At 43.6% G+C, this 18,835-nt stretch overlaps 1 protein-coding gene across 3 annotated transcripts in view; it reads left to right on the top strand.

Annotated features, from left to right (window-relative positions):
• The first annotated feature begins 7,394 nt into the window (after positions 1-7,394).
• Positions 7,395-18,835, top strand: part of MPHOSPH8 (M-phase phosphoprotein 8) — a 49,144-nt gene continuing 37,703 nt past the window's right edge. For 2 of the 3 annotated variants that reach the window (XM_073339396.1, XM_073339404.1), the window contains exons 1-3: positions 7,395-7,640; positions 13,295-13,450; positions 16,546-17,397. In XM_073339396.1, coding sequence (XP_073195497.1) covers positions 7,467-7,640; positions 13,295-13,450; positions 16,546-17,397 — 1,182 coding nt within the window. In that variant the 5' untranslated portion in view covers positions 7,395-7,466. Of the gene's footprint in view, positions 7,641-13,294; positions 13,451-15,918; positions 16,126-16,545; positions 17,398-18,835 lie in introns of those variants that run through there. The other variant, XM_073339415.1, reaches the window with a different exon arrangement.

The following is an 18,835-nucleotide window of genomic DNA, read 5'->3' on the forward strand; positions in this document are numbered from 1 at the left end:
AGGGATACTGCTTGAGAGTCACCTAGAATGGAATCGACATGAGCAAGCGTTCAAAGAAGAAAAAACGATTACCCACCTTTCGTAACTGTTGTTCTTCGAAATGTGTTGCTCGTGTCCATTCCATTACCCGCCCTCCTGCCCCTCTGTCAGAGTTGCCGGCACGAAGGAACTGAGAGGGTGTAGGGCTGGTGGCACCTGATATACTGACGCATGAGCGCAGCCCTCAGGGGGGTGCCATAGCCAGCCCTAGGGATATATTGCTAAGGCAAAAGTCTCTGACAACTTTGCACATGGGCGCACACACACCTAGGATGGAATGGACATGAGCAACACATCTTGAAGAACAACAGTTACGAAAGGTAGGTAACCATTTTATCTGAAGCCCCAGTCCTGCAAAGATGTATACTTGCTTAAATTTAAGCATGTGAGTAATCCTTTCAATGAAACCATGCATGTGCTTAGAGTTATGCCTCATCAAAGCCCGGCTCTCACTCCCATTGACTTAATGAGAAGCAAGCCCTATACTATTAATGCTATAATTTATTACTGTTGCCAGATTTTCTGTTACTATTTGATTATGAGTGAGCTATTTATTTATTTTACTAATTTTCTTGCATATATTAGTAGGTTCAAGCTGAATCCATACTGTGAGTGGAAAGTTAAAAAAAACACTGACTTTGAATCTTCCATAGATTTTGTAGATTGTAGATTTTTAAAATGATTTAAATAGGCATTTTAAAATTAACAAATGTTGATATGTAATATGCAAGTGGTATCAAATTGATCAACTTCTACCCTGGAATGATAACCTTGAGAGATCAGTTACAACAACATCTCTCTCCCATGCAGTCCAAAATCCAAGGAGAGGAGTTAAAGACTTTTTAAAATGGAGAAGAAAAAGACCATGTGTGTATTCCTGGTTCCATTTTAGTCAATGACAAAACTCCCATGGATTTTAATGAGGCCAGAATTTTACCCCATATTGTCCGAAACTTACAATTCATAACCCGATGAAAGAAGGAAAAAAGGTACATTAACTGTGAAACCTGACTGAAAGTTGCAGCTACTGAAGAGTTTCAGAGTAACAGCCGTGTTAATAACAGAACGCCACTAGCCGTCACCTTCAGCCCCCAACTAAAACCCCTCCAACGCATTATTAAGGATCTACAACCTATCCTAAAGGATGACCCAACACTCTCACAAATCTTGGGAGACAGGCCAGTCCTTGCCTACAGACAGCCCCGCAACCTGAAGCAAATACTCACCAACAACCACATACCACACAACAGAACCACTAACCCAGGAACTTATCCTTGCAACAAAGCCCGTTGCCAATTGTGCCCACATATCTATTCAGGGGACACCATCACAGGGCCTAATAACATCAGCCACACTATCAGAGGCTCGTTCACCTGCACATCCACCAATGTGATATATGCCATCATGTGCCAGCAATGCCCCTCTGCCATGTACATTGGTCAAACTGGACAGTCTCTACGTAAAAGAATAAATGGACACAAATCAGATGTCAAGAATTATAACATTCATAAACCAGTCGGAGAACACTTCAATCTCTCTGGTCACGCAATCACAGACATGAAGGTCGCTATCTTAAAACAAAAAAACTTCAAATCCAGACTCCAGCGAGAAACTGCTGAATTGGAATTCATTTGCAAATTGGATACTATTAATTTAGGCTTAAATAGAGACTGGGAGTGGCTAAGTCATTATGCAAGGTAGCCTATTTCCTCTTGTTTTTTCCTACCCCCCCCCCCCAGATGTTCTGGTTTAACTTGGATTTAAACTTGGAGAGTGGTCAGTTTGGATGAGCTATTACCAGCAGGAGAGTGAGTTCGTGTGTGTATGGGGGTGGGGGGGATGTGAGAAAACCTGGATTTGTGCTGGAAATGGCCCACCTTGATTATCATGCACATTGTGTAAAGAGTTGTCACTTTGGATGGGCTATCACCAGCAGGAGAGTGAATTTGTGTGGGGGGGGAGGGTGAGAAAACCTGGATTTGTGCTGGAAATGGCCCAACCTGATGATCACTTTAGATAAGCTGTTACCAGCAGGACAGTGGGGTGGGAGGGGGTATTGTTTCATATTCTCTGTGTATATATAAAGTCTGCTGCAATTTCCACGGTATGCATCCGATGAAGTGAGCTGTAGCTCACGAAAGCTCATGCTCAAATAAATTCGTTAGTCTCTAAGGTGCCACAAGTACTCCTTTTCTTTTAGCTACTGAAGAGTGAATAATTCACAACCATTAGTCCTCAGGCCTGATCTGAAAGACTGAATGAAAGAACAAACATTTATGCCAAATTCGTCTCTGATGTAAAGGAAGTCTACCAAGTTAAGTAGAGATGAATTTGGCTGATTATCCCAGTCTCTCTGCCTGAAAGAAATTTGCAGATTAAATAGTTTTTAGTTAGAGTCAATACTATTTTCCATCAACTCATCTCCATTTTTTCATTCTTGGATGGGTTTAAAAGTGGGACATTAAAAATTGGTAGGCTTTGCTGCAATTTAAAACATATTTATGCCACATGCTACCTTCACAAGGAAACAAACTAGGATGACGGTGCCTTAAGAGCAAGAAAGTCTGCAACATGTACGTGCTTGTATAACAAGAAAAGCTTCTAAGTCTGTGGTTTGTGAAGAAGCTTTTGTAATGTAAACTGATGCACCAGTACAGACTGAAATAATAATATGAATAGAAGGTAAACTTTCCTTCCTTCATCTTCATTAACTATATTAATAGCAACATGTAACCATTTCACTGATCATGATGCAGCCTGCACATGTCCATCTACAGCGCAACTAGACAGACGTGGCGCGGCCTGACATTCCATAGGAAACTACGGGTGGAATATATTAAAATCCCAGCAGCAGTAAAGTCAGTCAAACAAGCAAGTGGTTTGGGTTTTTTGCCCCTAAAGGAAAAGGATATCTTTGCCATTTTCCCCTGGACTCTTCTGTAGAAAACAAAGATATCTGACCAGAGCTGGGATTGTCTTTAAACATCACTTGTTTATTTCCAGATGTAAAATACTACTCAATTTAAAAAAATTAACTGAAGTGCTTGTTAAATTCCTCCCTCCCAACCTCACACAGGCAATCTCTGTATTTTCAAACCCCTCAGTGGAAAAAGCAGTGTCTGTGCCATTGCTCCTGCCCAGTGCTTGTCAAGGAGTAACAGCAAAGAAATTGATGTGATCTTTGTCAATTTCGCACTGCTAGTTCACTGAAAAGGAGCTATGGCTAGCATCAGCTCAGGCGGGATCATCTGCTGCAGCTGGGAGAGGATTCCTCTCTCCACCACCACCCCCCTAAAAAAACTTCTGACCCTCCCCATCACTGGTGAAGGACCACATTTATGTCTCTGTTGTATAGACCATTACTCCTAGAGATACCCACCAGCAACAGTAGAGCAAACCAGATAAGGATCACAGCATGTTCACGCTAGAGCTGCTGTCACTGAAGAAGCAGGGTGGCTGCCTAGAACCATGTTATATCAAGAACGGGAGGATGGACAGAGAGATCCAACAATGGGGAAGAAAAAAAACAAAACAAGGGGAGATGGGAAGGACAAGGAAATATATGAGAGGGAGATAGGTAGACTGAAAGCAAGGGATAGCTGCATGTCTAGGAGAGCTCATATTAGTTTGGCACTAGCTTCTTGGGTGCATAGGGCCTATGAACACTAAAACAGCATACTCTGCCTACCAGATGAGCCAAGCATCTTGTACCACTCTTATACAACCCCCTTTGGCTGACTGAATGTGCAGCATTTACAAGCTAAAAAGTAATCTGTAGGCTGCCAAAATCTTACTGTGATAATGATTTTACATTTAGGATCCATTTTTCATTCTGGATTACTGTTTATATAGTATCCTAAATCTGATGGGACTGTACATCAAAGTAATAAAATGTGCCTGCCACAAAGAGCTTACAGTAGGGGTTCCAAATGATTCATAAACAGTAATGCCCACCCCAAGCATTCTATAATAATGAGTCAAGACCCAAAATCATGAGTTAGCTAAAAATAATAAAATGTGGGTTCTTTTTATTTGACTAAGGGCTGGTCAACACTGAAAAGTTATATCAGCATAGCTTTGTCTCTCAGGGGTTTGATGTAGTTAAGACACTCTAACTTCTAGTTTTGACAGGCTGGGTTGATGAAAGAATTCTTCCTTCTAACTAGCTACCCCTCTTGGGGATGTGGATTACCTACAACAACAGGAGAATCCCTCCCATCACTGTAGTAAGCCTACACTGAAGCACTGCTGCAGTGTATGTGCCACTGAAGCTATGCCATTGTAGCATTTTAATTACTCCTGGGAGAATATTGCACTACCACACAAGTGCAGAATTAATGTCACCCCCAGTTCCCCTCTCCGCCCCCCGCAGAATAATTGCTTCTGATGCGGAGGCAAAGGGAAGCTGCAGTTATACCTTTCACTCACCAGGGACTGATGTGGTGCCAGAAGAGAGGGCAGCTAGCTTACTGGCTAGCCAGCTATGGAGAAGGAGGGGCAGAGATTGCCTTCCTCACAGCGCCGTGCCCATGGGACCAGGTGAGGAGGCCTGGGATATGGGGGTTGGACAGGGCAGGTTACAAGGGGCTGCTGGGGTCACACAGACTGGGGTTCAAAAGGGCTAGTGGGGAAGACCGACTGGGCCAGGAGAACAGGAGTTAGTGTGGTGACATTGAGCCAGGGGCTGAATGGCAGTGGAGGTTCAGGGCCACATGTGGGTGGGGGGAAAGAGGTGGCTGCGTGTGGCTGCAGGGACACATGGGAACAGGGACAGCTATGCCTGGTTGAATGATGAGTGGGGGTTGCGATGCCACATGGAGATGGGAGGAAGTGGGGGTACAGGGCCACATGGCGACATATGCAGCTATCCCGGGCTAAAGAGACATGGGGGTGCAAGGACACATGGGGATGGGGCAGATGTGCATGGCTGAATGGGAGAGGCACTGCATGGGGGATGATCGCCAACTCCCTAACAATCCCCCTCTTCCCCCGCAAAAAACTGTTCCATACTTCTTCCACCCACACTCAGCAACCCTCCAGGTTCACTCCCAGGCTCCTTCCCAGCAATTACTTCCCTCTCCCACCCTGACTCCCCCAAGCCTTTGTGCTGCTTGTGAGGGGCATGGGTAATACGTTTATGTATTGTAGTTTAAATGAATTATTGCTCAAAGTTCTGTATTAATATGACTAGTAAGGAATATATTTGTCAAAAAAACATTCCCTGAATCTTTTTTTGTTCTCTGTATTGTTACAGACATAATTGCTGACAAGTATTTTGAAATAAAGACAAAAATAATTGAAACTGCCATGATTATATTGTGTTATTTTGACAAACAAAATATGCAGAATTTTACAGAATTTTTAAAATTGTGTGCAGAATTTTTAATGTTTTGGCACAGAATTCCCCCACGAGTATTAAGAGTAGACATAGCATACGTGATTTCTGAGATTTAGGGTACACTTGGTTCACATTTCCTGGCTATTCTCTGCAATGTGAAGGCTAATAAGGTTTTTTGGGTCTTATAAATGAAAATTGAGATTCTTAGCTTCAGGACCTGGGGCTATAAGAAGCACAGTAAATATTGTGAGACTCATATTGCCAATGCTATAGAAACTATAGAGAGTTCACATTATCCACCTCTGAAATGAAGCCACTTCTAACATGAAACACAATAATGAAAATATGCAGTAGTTTAGAACAGGAAGTGATAACACTGTGCCCATCAGCCTTTGCAGGTGATATGGGTGATGGGTTGTACAGCATCCTAGATAAGAAGGTTCTGATCCTGATTGGGATCTCTAGGCATTATTGTAATCCAATACTAATAATCAATGTGGGCACAGAAGTATGCGGGGGGGGGGCAAGTAGGAGAACAGCCTCCTCCCAATCATCAGGGGCACAGAACTCCTCCAGTCCTAAGGCCACAGTGGCAGAGAGAGCGAGCTCCTCCTGCCTGGGGCTGCAGGGAGGAGAGCGAGCTCTTCCTGGACCCAGGGCAGGAGAGAGGGAAGAGCGAGTCCTGCCAGAGCTGGGGCAGGAGGGAAGAGCTGAACATGCCCCCCCAAAAGGGGTTAAAGTTGAATTTCTGTGCACGCCCCTATGGGCAGAAAGCAATTACTATGAGTATAATGTGGTGAGTACACTTGAATTAATGTGACAGCTTTCATCTTTGCCAACACACTGGAAATTGCACTGAGGACCTCCAGAGTTGAATAGCAAAAAGAACAGGAGTACTAACAAATTTGTTCATCTCTAAGGTGCCACAAGTACTCCTGTTCTTTTTGCGGATACAGACTAACACGGCTGCTACTCTGAAATCTGAGAGTTGAACAGATGAATCGCTGGAGACCGAGTCAAGAAGCTGGCTTTGTAGGTGAGGCTGTAATAGACACAGAACCTCGGTGAATTCAACCCTTGATAATCAAGATATTAAAATTGTGTCAGAACAATGGGACCTTGTGCAGGGCATTCAAGGAGAGGCCCTCTGAGATCAGTACACCAAATTCCCCTTGGCCAGTACGGTCACATCCTGAAGGTGTTTACACTGGTCCGAAGCTGACCGCCTACAACAATCGGGTGGATCCTCCTCGTAGCTGAAATGGTCAAGAGCTTCTCTGCTGCTGAGGCAAGTGACCAATGAAACCCTGAGAAAGGGCCATTCCAGACAGTGTCCTGCAGGTTGTGGCGAAAGAGAACCTAGCCAGAGACCAATTCGGTTTCTGCTTTGGTATCTGCCCCGATGATGAGGGCGACCAAGCACCGCACCTTTTGAACACTGAGGGTAATTAACCATTGGCACAACCGACACAGGGCTAGGGGCTCTCCACCTCTGGCAATTTATAAATAAAGATCAGGTGTTTTTCCTTAAAGATACGCTCCAGTTCCAACGGGAAGTCCTACGGCCTGCGTTACACAGGAGGTCAGACCAGACCATCACCGTGCTCCCTTCCTGGCCCTGGGACCCCTGCCCGGGGCTGCGGGCCGCGGCGCTGTGCCCTGGGCGCACGGCTCGGCCCGGCAAGCGGCGGGCACCGAAGGGCAGGGAGGGGCCCGCTGGAGGAGGGAAAAGAGTCGCCACAGCAGCCCCGCCCTTTGCCGGGGGCAGGTCTGCGGCTGCCCGCGGCCCCCGCCACCAGGCCCCCGCCGGGATCAGACCAGCGCCCCCCGAGCGCCGCCCTGCCCACCCGCTGCGGGAACTTCTCCCCGCCCCGCCCCTTCGCTCCTCTTCTTCTGCTTGGCGCTTCCCTGCGGCGCCACCGATTGGCTAGTTGGACCTGTCACTCTAAACGCCGAGCGGCGCCTGGGATTGACTCTACGTTGCGCTTCGGCCCGCTGATTGGCCGCAGAGGCTGCGTCACGGCGCTGCCCGCCTGGCCGTGGCTGTCGCAGCGCTTTTCGCTTGTAGTCGCTTGAAATTCCCCCCAACATGGCGGCGGCCGGGAGCGGGGAGGAGGCGGCGGCGGCGGCCGAAGCCGAGGCGGAGAAGGAGAAGGAAGCGGCGGCGGCGTCTGGCCAGGCCGGGGGCGATGCGGGCGCCGAGAGCGAGGAGGAGGAGGACGTGTTCGAAGTGGAGAAGATCCTGGATGTGAAAACGGAGGGGGTGGGTGAATGAGGGGAGCCCCGGCCCGGCGGGGACCGGGGCGGGGGGTGAATGAGGGGAGCCCCGGCCCGGGGGGGGGGTGAATGAGGGGAGCCCCGGCCCGGGGGGGGGGTGAATGAGGGGAGCCCCGGCCCGGGGGGGGGTGAATGAGGGGAGCCCCGGCCCGGGGGCGGGGGGTGAATGAGGGGAGCCCCGGCCCGGGGGCGGGGGGTGAATGAGGGGAGCCCCGGCCCGGGGGCGGGGGGTGAATGAGGGGAGCCCCGGCCCGGGGGCGGGGGGTGAATGAGGGGAGCCCCGGCCCGGGGGCGGGGGGTGAATGAGGGGAGCCCCGGCCCGGGGGCGGGGGGTGAATGAGGGGAGCCCCGGCCCGGGGGCGGGGGGTGAATGAGGGGAGCCCCGGCCCGGGGGCGGGGGGTGAATGAGGGGAGCCCCGGCCCGGGGGCGGGGGGTGAATGAGGGGAGCCCCGGCCCGGGGGCGGGGGGTGAATGAGGGGAGCCCCGGCCCGGGGGGATAATGGTGCCCAAGACTCCTCAGCTTTCCAACTAGCAGGAGCTAGCTGCTGTTGTGGAGCTTGCCCTGCCTCTTACCTCTTTCATTCATTCCCTTCTCTTTTCCTTTCCCCCAGAAGCTCCCTGACTTCCTCCCTTCTCTCACAGTGCCTGCCTCCTGTGTCACTCTTGTCTCACGCTCTCTGTCCCGTGGCCACATATTCCTCGCATTCCTGTGTTCTGCACCTGAGTTCTAGACCCGTGGCTAGACTAAGGGTGAGGGGCTGTGAGGGGAGCAGCCAAACAGCTGATGCCTTCAGATGGGCTGACTCCCCATCACAACACAAATGCCTTTGTTTTCTAATGATATAACCAAAGGTAGCAGGGCAGCATCTTGCATAGGCTTGAATTTGGGTTTCTGTTCTTTTTGTTTCCATCTTCATGGGCCACTTATAACTCAAACTGCCTGAAGCTAATTTAAAATACTTTGCTTTAAGTACTTCATTTAGCATAACTGACTCTACCCAGTGGATCAGTTAGTCTGGGATCTCAAGCTGGGAGTGTCAAATCCTTTCTTTATGGCTACATGAAGTGGTGAAACTCTTCTGTGTAACATGGAATAAAGGCACAAAGGAGAATCATTTTTAAAGTGACACCGACAGAAAATTGTTCCTAAAATACCTTCATTTTTGAGTCCCAATCATAAAACCAACAAAGACACACAGGTGCCAATATTTGAGGTTATATGGATTCTTGTGGGTCAGGTTTGTCTGGGGTGATTTTTTTTGTTTTTGTTTTACTTGGGCTATAAGCCCATGAAAACAGTGCTGTATCTTAATGCTTTTATTATATAACCCCAAATATAAAATATGCTTTTTGTAGCTTTGCATGAAAGAATTATTAGGAAAAAAATAATTTTGACATTTTTCCTGGTAGTTGCAGTGGTAAAATACATTGTGAAAATACCCATTTTCTGGGTCAGTGGCTCACTGGTATAAGATTCTGACAAATGTGGTCAGTTAGTAAATGTATTGTCTCAGTGAACACATTGTTTAATCCATCTTGAACTTCCAGTTGTTTCTGAATATAACTTAAATCATCAAAAGTATTCTAAGTTCCCACTGCTGTTCTATAAAGTTACTTTCCCTGTAGTGGTTTCTAGGTAGTTTTCATGGATCGATTTGGGGCACAGAATCTCTCAGGTTAGGAATACAATTTTAGAGACAGCAGGAATGTCTTTCATAACTTAAGTTAGCTTTTCTTTGAAATGTTGAGCTACTCTTAGGGCTTATCTACACTGCACCTGCGCCGCTGTTGTGCTTCAGTGCTTTCTCCTGTCAACCTAGTTCTGTTTACACGGGTGGTTAGGTCAGCTTATTTGCTTCATTCAGGGAGGTGAATTTTTTATGGAGAAACACAGTTATACTGACCTAATTTTCTAGTGTAGACCAAGCATTAGGGTTTGAACTTTGAAGTTTGTTGAGTATTATTCTGTGTGTTTTTATATAGGTTGAATTCTGCATCACTTATACAATTTTTATAGGCATGTTGATTGTGGAGAAATAGCCAAAATATACAGGGAAAACTAAATAATCCTTCAGATTAAACCTGAAGTGCAGAAGCTTCAAGATTTATTACATTTATGTGCAGCTTGTTGATGCTCACTATCTGGCAGATCTGTAACACCTCATCTTAGAACTCTTCTGTGTTGGCTTATGGAGTTAGCAAAATTCAAGAAATTAAGGCTACTTAAAACATCTAACTTTTTACTAACATACATCTTACACTGGGGTATATCTCCTTCTGAAGTCCATGTTCACTTGCACCAAAACAAAAGGGTGAATTATTTTGGCTCCCAGTTTCTGTGTAGACAAACCTTAAGGGTGCTCAGTAAATGAAGGCAGGGATGCAACATCTTAGAAATAACTTTAGAAGTGAAAACTGCACAGTAAAATTGCTATGGCATGCAAAAATAAAGTCTCTAGGCAGACTAAATAAATCTTTAAATGTGTTAAACATCAATTTGGCTATATTCATGAATTATTTTAATCTTTGTTAATTGCTTCATTCACTACATGCCGTTCATCGCCAAATTATGTTCAGATACTCTAGTGTAATAAATGTAAGCCCACTGACTACATTCAATAGATTGACGTATGCTCCAAAACCCTCAAGCTTGGTCAGCACTAGGAATTCATATTGGTATTGCTGCATCCCTTGGGGGGAGGGGGCGGGTGTGTGTGTGTGTGTGTGAAAAATTCATACCCCTGAGAGATGTCGCTATACTGACTGTGGCCCTCGGGCCAAAAAGTTTGCTGACCCCCAGTGTAGGTTGTGTCTCCACTGTAGTGCTACAATGATGCAGCTGCGCTGCTGCAGCATTTTAAATGCAGATACACCCTCAGCGTGCAGCACCAGTAGCTGCATGGCAGGCTAGAGTGCTGTAGATTTGTACCCCAGCGTGTTGTGCCCTAAGACTTCATGTAGACACACCCTATTTTTGTAATTTCAAAAAGAAGCTAGAATTAAAGCGCCTTTAGTTCTCTGAGACTCTCTGGTATGTATTGTTTAGTGCATTAATAACCTTAAAAAGGAGGGGAAAGCAGACAGGTGAACATTTTGGAAATTTGTTTAAAGAAATGTGACCCCCGCTCCCTCCCACAACAAATTTGATTTTCAAAATATCCTTGACAAAGTTCATCACAAGAATCTGTAAGGAAGTTAAGTATTAAATAAAGTACTGTCTTGAATTAGGCTATGTCTGTATCACATCATTTATCGTGGCACATCATATATATGCTGCCATAATGCTTCCGGTGAAGAGACACTGCCATCGGCTTAATAACTCCTGCCTCCAGGAGATGCAGTAGCTACGTCAGTGTGAGACACTCTCCTGCCAACATAGCGCCTTCTACACTGGCGCTTAGATCAGTATAATTTACATTGCTTATAGGGTGTGGATTATTCACACCCCTGAGTGATGTAATTTGTAGTGTGGACATAACCTTAGACACTGACCTGTATAGAAAACAAATGGGAATAAATGGTCAGTGTTCAACAGTGTAAAAGATTAAGTGGGATGTAGCAAGGTTGTGTACTAGTGTTTAATATATTAAGGATCCGCAAAAGGGGATGAACAGTGAGATACAGAGCTTGCAGATGACAAATTTATTTAGGATAAATAAGAGTAGCAAAATTTCTTTTGAAACTTCTCTTTCCAAAATTGTTGGAAAACAATGTAATTTTTGAAAACCACTGTTCTCTTTTGAGGGAAAGTAACAAAATCCTCTTGCATCTAAAGTGCTTTAATCCAGAGCCAGTAGTGAAATTGTCTCATGTCATGGATATTCTGACATGGAGTGTATTTAATAAAGAATTAAAATACGGTAGCATAATTAATACCAATCAGCATGGTTTTATGGAAAATGGTCTTGTCAGACAAACTTTATACTGTTTTTTGGTGAGATTGGTTGATAATGGTAACCACGTTAACAGAATTATATATTCTGTTAATCATATATATAATTAAAATCATATATATTCTGTTAATCTGTGTTATGTATAAAATTCTGTTAATCAGCCACCATTCCAGAGGACGTGCTTCCATGCTGATGATGGGTTCTGCTCGAGAACTATCCAAAGCAGGGCAGACTGAGGCATGTTCATCTTCATCATCTGAGTCAGATGCCACCAGTAGAAGGTTGATTTTCTTTTTTGGTGGTTTGGGTTCTATAGTTTCTGCATCAGAGTGTTGCTCTTTTAAGACTTCTAAATGCATGCTCCAGACCTTGTCCCTCTCAGATTTTAGATGGCACTTCAGATTCTTAAACCTTGGGTCAAGTGCTGTAGCTATTTTTAGAAATCTCACATCGGTACCTTCTTTGCGATTTGTCAGTTCTGCTGTGGAAGTGTTCTTAAAACGAAACGTGCTGGGTCATCATCCGAGACTGCTATAACATGAAATATATGCAGAATGCGGGTAAAACAGAGCAGGAGACATACAATTCTCCCCCCCAAGTAGTACAGTCACAAATTTAATTGACACATTATTTTTTTAACGAGCATCATCGGCATGGAAGCATGTCCTCTGGAATGGTGGCTGAAGCATGAAGGGACATATGAATCTTTAGCGCGTCTGGCATATAAATATCTTGCAATACCATGCAAACACCTGTTCTCACTTTCAGGTGACATTGTAAATAAGAAACAAGGAGCAGTATCTCCTGTAAATGTAAACAAACTTAGCGATTTGGCAGAATAAGAAGTAGGTCTGAGTGAACTTGTAGGCTCTTAAGTTTTACACTGTTTCGTTTTTGAGTGGTGTTCTATAAGAAAAAAACCCCCTGCATTTGTAAGTTATACTTTCACAATAAAGAGATTGCGCTTCAGTACTTAGTATTTTTCAATTCACCTCATACGTCTTTTATCATTTTTACAGTGCATATATATGTAATAAAAATAATATAAAGTGAGCATTGTGCACTTTGTGTTCTGTGTTGTAACTGGAATCAATATTGAAAATGTAGAAAAACATTCAAAAACATTTCATAAATTTCAGTTGGTATTCTATTAAGTGCAATGAAATGTGTTTAATTTTTTTTAGTTAATCATGTGAGTTAACTGCGATTAATTGACAGCCCTAATTTATTTTTATTTTTTTTGCTCCACCCTGCACTTCAATTCAAGTGCTTCTAGGCACGTGTCCTGCAGTGTGAAGCCAGGAAAGGAAAAAACTGAATTCTTGTAGCAGACTTCGTTTTTGTGAAGTTGAGTAGTTGATATGTGTCCCCCATCAAGGTGTATCCTGATCTAGAAAAGTGATTTGTTCATCAATGTAATATGAAATTGCTAAATTTGTTTGGAGAAGCAGCAAAGAACTTTGGGCAAAACCAAATGGTTAACAGACCTTTAGTGAACTACTGTAAGAAATAAATCTTATATTCACTGTACTTAAAACCTCTTTTGTGTAATACTTCAAACTATGAGAACATGTTTGCGTGAATGATTATAGCAAAACATGGCTCATCTCCCTTTTTAGAATTAACATTTTCATCCTATAAAATATTAGACTAAACCGTTATACATTAAGATTCACAAGAGCAAGTCGATACTGTAGAAATCCCCCCTATAAACTCTTGTTTTATAAGTACTTTTTGCTCTCTCAGGGTAAAATTCTGTACAAAGTGCGGTGGAAGGGATATACCTCGGACGATGATACCTGGGAACCAGAGGTTCATCTGGAAGACTGTAAAGAAGTGCTGCTTGAATTCCGAAAAAAAATAGTGGATAGTAAGCCTAAGCCTGTTAAGAAGGACATACAGGTATGTCTGCTTTTCCCCCACCTTCCTTTAAAGACGTCTTTCCCTTTTTAGGCCTCATTTTCTGGTATTAAATGTTCTATGGAGTTGTGTTCAGACTCTAAAATATAATCAAAATTTCTTTTTAGTAGAGGCCTTTATTATTGGAATGACCATTGCTTGCTCGCTTGGGAGTTGCTATTAATTAAAGTTTGGGTAAGATTACAAAAATCTCTTATATTAGGAAAAAATACCATAAGTGCCCTTTTTGGCCAAGCTTGTGAGGTCCTCACATTTAATTTGATGGCATTTCTCTTTATGTAACATAACTTGTGAACTCAGCATACGATCAATTCCAAAGTTATTGGGAATGTTCAAGGCATCAGTGGCCAGAACCTTACTGATTTTGGGGGGAAATTGGAAAACCAAAAGGCGAGAAATGGAAACCCTACCATCAGATTAATACAATCACTGTTTCAGGCACTTCTGCAATTGTATATAGTTCAAGCAGCTAGTTGATGACATCAGTTAATGCCTTGTGGCATAGAAATACTCCTGCTTGGCTTCTTGTTACAGTTTAACATGTAACAAGATGCCTTGACTGACTTATCACCCAGATAGACTGGGAGTGTCTGGCGTAGGGGAAAGGGACTGGTGGTGAATCATAGAATATCAGGGGTGGAAGGGACCTCAGGAGGTCATCTAGTCCAACCCCCTGATCAAAGCAGGACCAATCCCCAATTTTTGCCCCGGATCCCTAAATGGCCTCCTCAAGGATTGAACTCACAACCCTGGATTTAGCAGGCTAATGCTCAAACCACCTAGCTATCCCTCCCCCCTCATTTGGGGAGAAGGAGGTGAATTAAGGGTGCACACAGAGCTCCTATCATAGGTTGTAGAGAATGGGGGACCCGGGAAGTGAGGGCCATGCAGCCCTTGCCATGGCAGGGGGAGAGAAGCTGGGCCTGGGGCATGCAAAACCCATGGTAGCAGGGAGATTGTGAGGAATTGCAATGAATCCCTGAAAAAGAAGGGGAATGTGCGAGTGCAACACAGAGACCTTGTAGGGGAAGATGGAAGGAACCTCTGGTTTGTGCAATAAACTCAGCCTATACAAGAAATAAAGTATGTGACCTGCTAGTATAGTTCTTTTCTCCTAGAATAGTCATAAACAGTCACATTTTTCTACATTTCTATATAAAATTGGCTCTCCTATTAGAGTAGTTTGAAAACATACCTTAACACTTAAGTTTTGATGGGTATATGGGAACATATAATCTTCTTTTAAAGCCTACTGTAGGTTTTCATGCTTTCCTGCTGGTTTTGATATCCTTATAGTGTAAGACGAGAGATTCATTTTGTATATTGGAATGCTTACTTTTCAGTCCATATTGTGAAACAAGATTAACTAGATTTCTGAATATTTACACAGCAGTTATCTTCTGAAAGCTAGAATTACAGCTAGGAACTGTTTTTTCTCATTAATAGTAACAGTTATGTGTCTATACCAGTGAAATAATTGTAGGCACAGAATGCAGAATCTGATAGCAGTCTTACCACCATTTTCTTCTCTCTTGTAGACTAAGCTTTTGCAGAGAGGGCAGCAGGAACGGAGACCATTTTGGATAGTCTTTTTAGTTTAAAGCACTGCTCTGTTTTGCTCTACTTTTTTTTTTTTTTTTAAAGCCTCAGCCTTGCTATTATTGTTTGTTTTAGACAGTTTTCTGCATCAGCCAGGGAATGAATTTACCTCACCCAGATTCATCTCAAAGTTTAATTAAGCCCAAAGTTAAATGGTAAGGGGCCAGTCTAATCAACACTCAGCAGGCAGTTAAATGCAAATCTTTCTACCATCGCCACACCCAAACCCTATCCTCTTCCAGTGAGAACTCTTTGCTCACTCATTCTTTGAAGCAGTACTTTCCCTCCCTTCCTTGTTTGGATATTCTTTGCCCACTAATCCCTGGGAATTTTTCTTTGTTCCTGTTTAGTTTATAGTAAATGTAATGGATGATGGGCACATGGGTTTTTAAGAACCTCTTAAAAACCCATGTCTGCATTGCAATAACACGCTGCAGTTGGCCCATTTCGGCTGACTTGGACTCATGGGGCTCAGGTGGCAAGGCTATAAAATTGCAATTTAGATGCTCAGGCTGGAGCCTCAGCTCTGGGACCCTCTCCCCCTTGCTGGGCTCCAGCCTAAGCCCAGATGTCTACGCTGCAGTTTTATAGCCTAGGGGCCTGAGCCCCACAAGCCAGAGTCGGCTGACTCAGGCCAGCCTTGGCTGGTTTATTGCAGCATGGACATACCCATGTGCTTTAAAATAACCTACAACAGGTTTCTTTGGAATCTTGTGCCATACTTCTGAAGAATCAGTAGATCACCTTTGCAATATCAAGTTAATTAGACCATGTCTACAGTATGGGTGCTACAGCGGCACAGCTGCAGCTATGCCACTGTAGCACTGTAATGTAGACACTTTCTACATTGACAGGGTGTTTACTGCAGGGGAGGATATCCACCTCCCCAAGAAGCGGTAGCTAAACTGATGGAAGAATTCTTCTGTCAACCTAGTCGTCTCTACGCTGGGGGTTATGTCAGACTACACTTTAAGCGTAGACCAGGACTGACTCTTGCAGCAAGGAAGAGTCCAGAATCAAGTTTGTGCTCTATTTTGCTGCTCAACATAGCTACCCAGGTACATCCTGCCTGTTTTTTTCCCTCCATGTGCCTGTTAATGCCACTTCCAGAGGTAGTAACTTGAGTAAGGGCTTGTCGACACAAATAATTCGTTCACAGTAAGCAGGGGTGTGACTTTCCCCTGCACTATTCTGCTGTGGACTATCTGTCCACGTGGACCCTGCTGACATGCATTAAGTTTGTTAATGCACTTTGATCTAGTCCTGTTTCAGAGAGGACTTAGTAATGATGAGCTAGAATGGGAATAACCACTGCAAGCTACAGTTGTGTTTTAAAATTTGAAATCTTGCACTACCCTGGGTTTGGGCTCTATGGATTTAAGCATGTATAACACTGTTGTGCACTGAAGTACATAAATAATAAAGTTTAATTGGGAAAGGAGGAAAGAAATGTTTTTCTGTTTTTCTTCATTTTATAGAAGCTGTCTTTAAATGATGAATTATTTGAGGCAGAATCTGACAGTGACTTGCAAAGTGAAGCAAAAGAAGACACGTCACCAAAGAAGAAGAAAAAAAAATCAAAAGATGGTGAGGATAGAAGCCCAGATGATTTGAAAAAGAAAAAATCAAAGTCTGCAAAATTCAAAGAGAAACCCAGGCTGGAACGTGAAAACTCCTCAGATAGTTTGACTTTAGATTCAAAACCAAAAAAAAGAACTTCAGAAACCAAGGAAGATTCAAAAGATCCTAAGAAGCAGAAGAAAGAAGATTCTAAAGAAATCAAGAAAAAGAAGGGAGAAATTAAAGATTTAAAGACAAAATGTAAAGAGGATTCTAAAGAAAGTAAAAAATTGCGAAAGGAAAAACATAGTGACCTTCAGTTTGACTCTGAGTCAAGCACCCTAGATGATTCGTTTTCTCAAGTAGCTGACAATGAAAATTCAGACTTGTGTTCTGAGGGTAGAGAGGAGAAACACAAGATAAAAAGTGGAAAAGAGAAATCTGAACAGGAAACGGTTATGAAGGATTCCATTGCTGACAGGCAGCCAGATGGGTCAGCAAGTACTGAAGAGGACAGCATTGAGCTGAAGGTTAAAAGGAAAAAGAAGAAACTTAAAAAGGCTGAAGATTACAAAGAGGAAAGTAAAAAAGTGGAAACAAAGGACAACTATTTGGAGAAGAAAAATATGCACAAAAAACAAAAAGCTCAAGAAAAGGCAAAATCTTCTGCAGAGTTAGACAAAATTTTGCCTACACCTGCTCCAGTGCAAAAAAGTTTGAAATTGTGCACTGATGAAAAAGGGCGCAAGTCGACTGATTCAGTTGGGGAGGTAAGCAGTGTTTTGAAATTTGAAAAACAAAGTTTAAATCAGACAAATATTATGCCAGGGACATACCTCAGACACCTCAAAAGCCTACTATTTCTGATCGCAAAGACAAAAATATAATTGGGAGAGTTAATGAGGATAAAATGAAAGAAGCCCACTGCACACTCTATAGGGGAGACTCTGTTTGAAAAATTTTCTCTGTATACTGAACATAATAAAGAAGGGAGCATGTTAGGAGAGAAGCCTGTCTCTAAATGTTATCTGAATGTGGCGAACATGTCAAAGGAAAGAGGCACTTTATCAAAGGTAATCCTAAAACTGTTCAGAAAGTAAGTATTGTACATTAAGTTAGCTTGTCTTCAGTTTAGTGTTCAGTAGAGTTTAAATCTCTCCATAGGTACTGACTTAATGAGTTGCCAGGGCATGCTCAACCCTCCCCCCACTCTGCCCCAGGCCCCGCTCTCACTCTGCCCCTTCCTACAAGCTCCCACCCTGCATCTTCCTGCCCTTGTCCTGCCCACACTCCACCCCTTCCCCTGCCTCTTCCTGCCCCCTCACCCACCTCTTCCTGCCTCCGCAGCTGATCTGCGGTGGGAGGGAGTGCGAGGAGCTGATTGGCGAAGCTGCAGGTGAGTAGGAAGTGCTGGGGGGAGGAGGTGCAACCTGTAGGGCTGCCACTGTTTATTTTCCATGGGTGTTCCAGCCCCAGAGCATCCATGGAATCACGCCTGTGACTCTCTACAGCTTCCTGTTTTCAGTTGCTTGAGAACTGGTTAGGTTTCATTCTAAACAACCTTTGTACTATCTGTTTTAGCCACTTGTCTGTTACCTTGCACCTCTGACCACCTTCGGTTTGGCATTCTTCCCCTTATTTTATAGTAAGGCATTCAGCCGTCTAGTGAGTATCCAGTTATTATCATGCTATGAATTGTTCTTATGTGGCATGGCTAACATGCCATCTCTGTGTTTTTAAGTATACCATTACTATAATTTGTGTATTTTGGTATCTAACTAGGAATTGGAATCCTGAAATCACTTATAAACCCGAGTCTCCCAAATAGCTGTGCAGCAGGCTTGTCTCGCTAGAGTTTCTTTTTGTTGTTTTTAGATATAATGTAGACAATACAGAATAAAAACCTGAATTTCAGCATTTAAGACACACACCCTTCAGATTAATCTAAAAACATTTCTGAAGCAGTACGTTTCTTTGGTTTGAAGTACTATTATGTTCCTCACTGAGCACAAGATTATATTTTAAGGAGGATCTGGGGTAGAAAAGGTAAAAAATAAGTGTACAGTACTGGGAAAACTAAAATGGCCTTCTATGAAAAATGCTATTGAACAATGTAATGTTGTTTAGCTGCCTGAGACCACTGCATCGCTGCTTGCAGTTTGTGCACATAGCAACTGGCGTTCTGATTGTAGCAAAAATTACAGACAA

Source organism: Lepidochelys kempii, chromosome 1, assembly GCF_965140265.1.
Source record: "Lepidochelys kempii isolate rLepKem1 chromosome 1, rLepKem1.hap2, whole genome shotgun sequence".
In the NCBI taxonomy this organism is placed as follows: Eukaryota; Metazoa; Chordata; order Testudines; family Cheloniidae; genus Lepidochelys; species Lepidochelys kempii.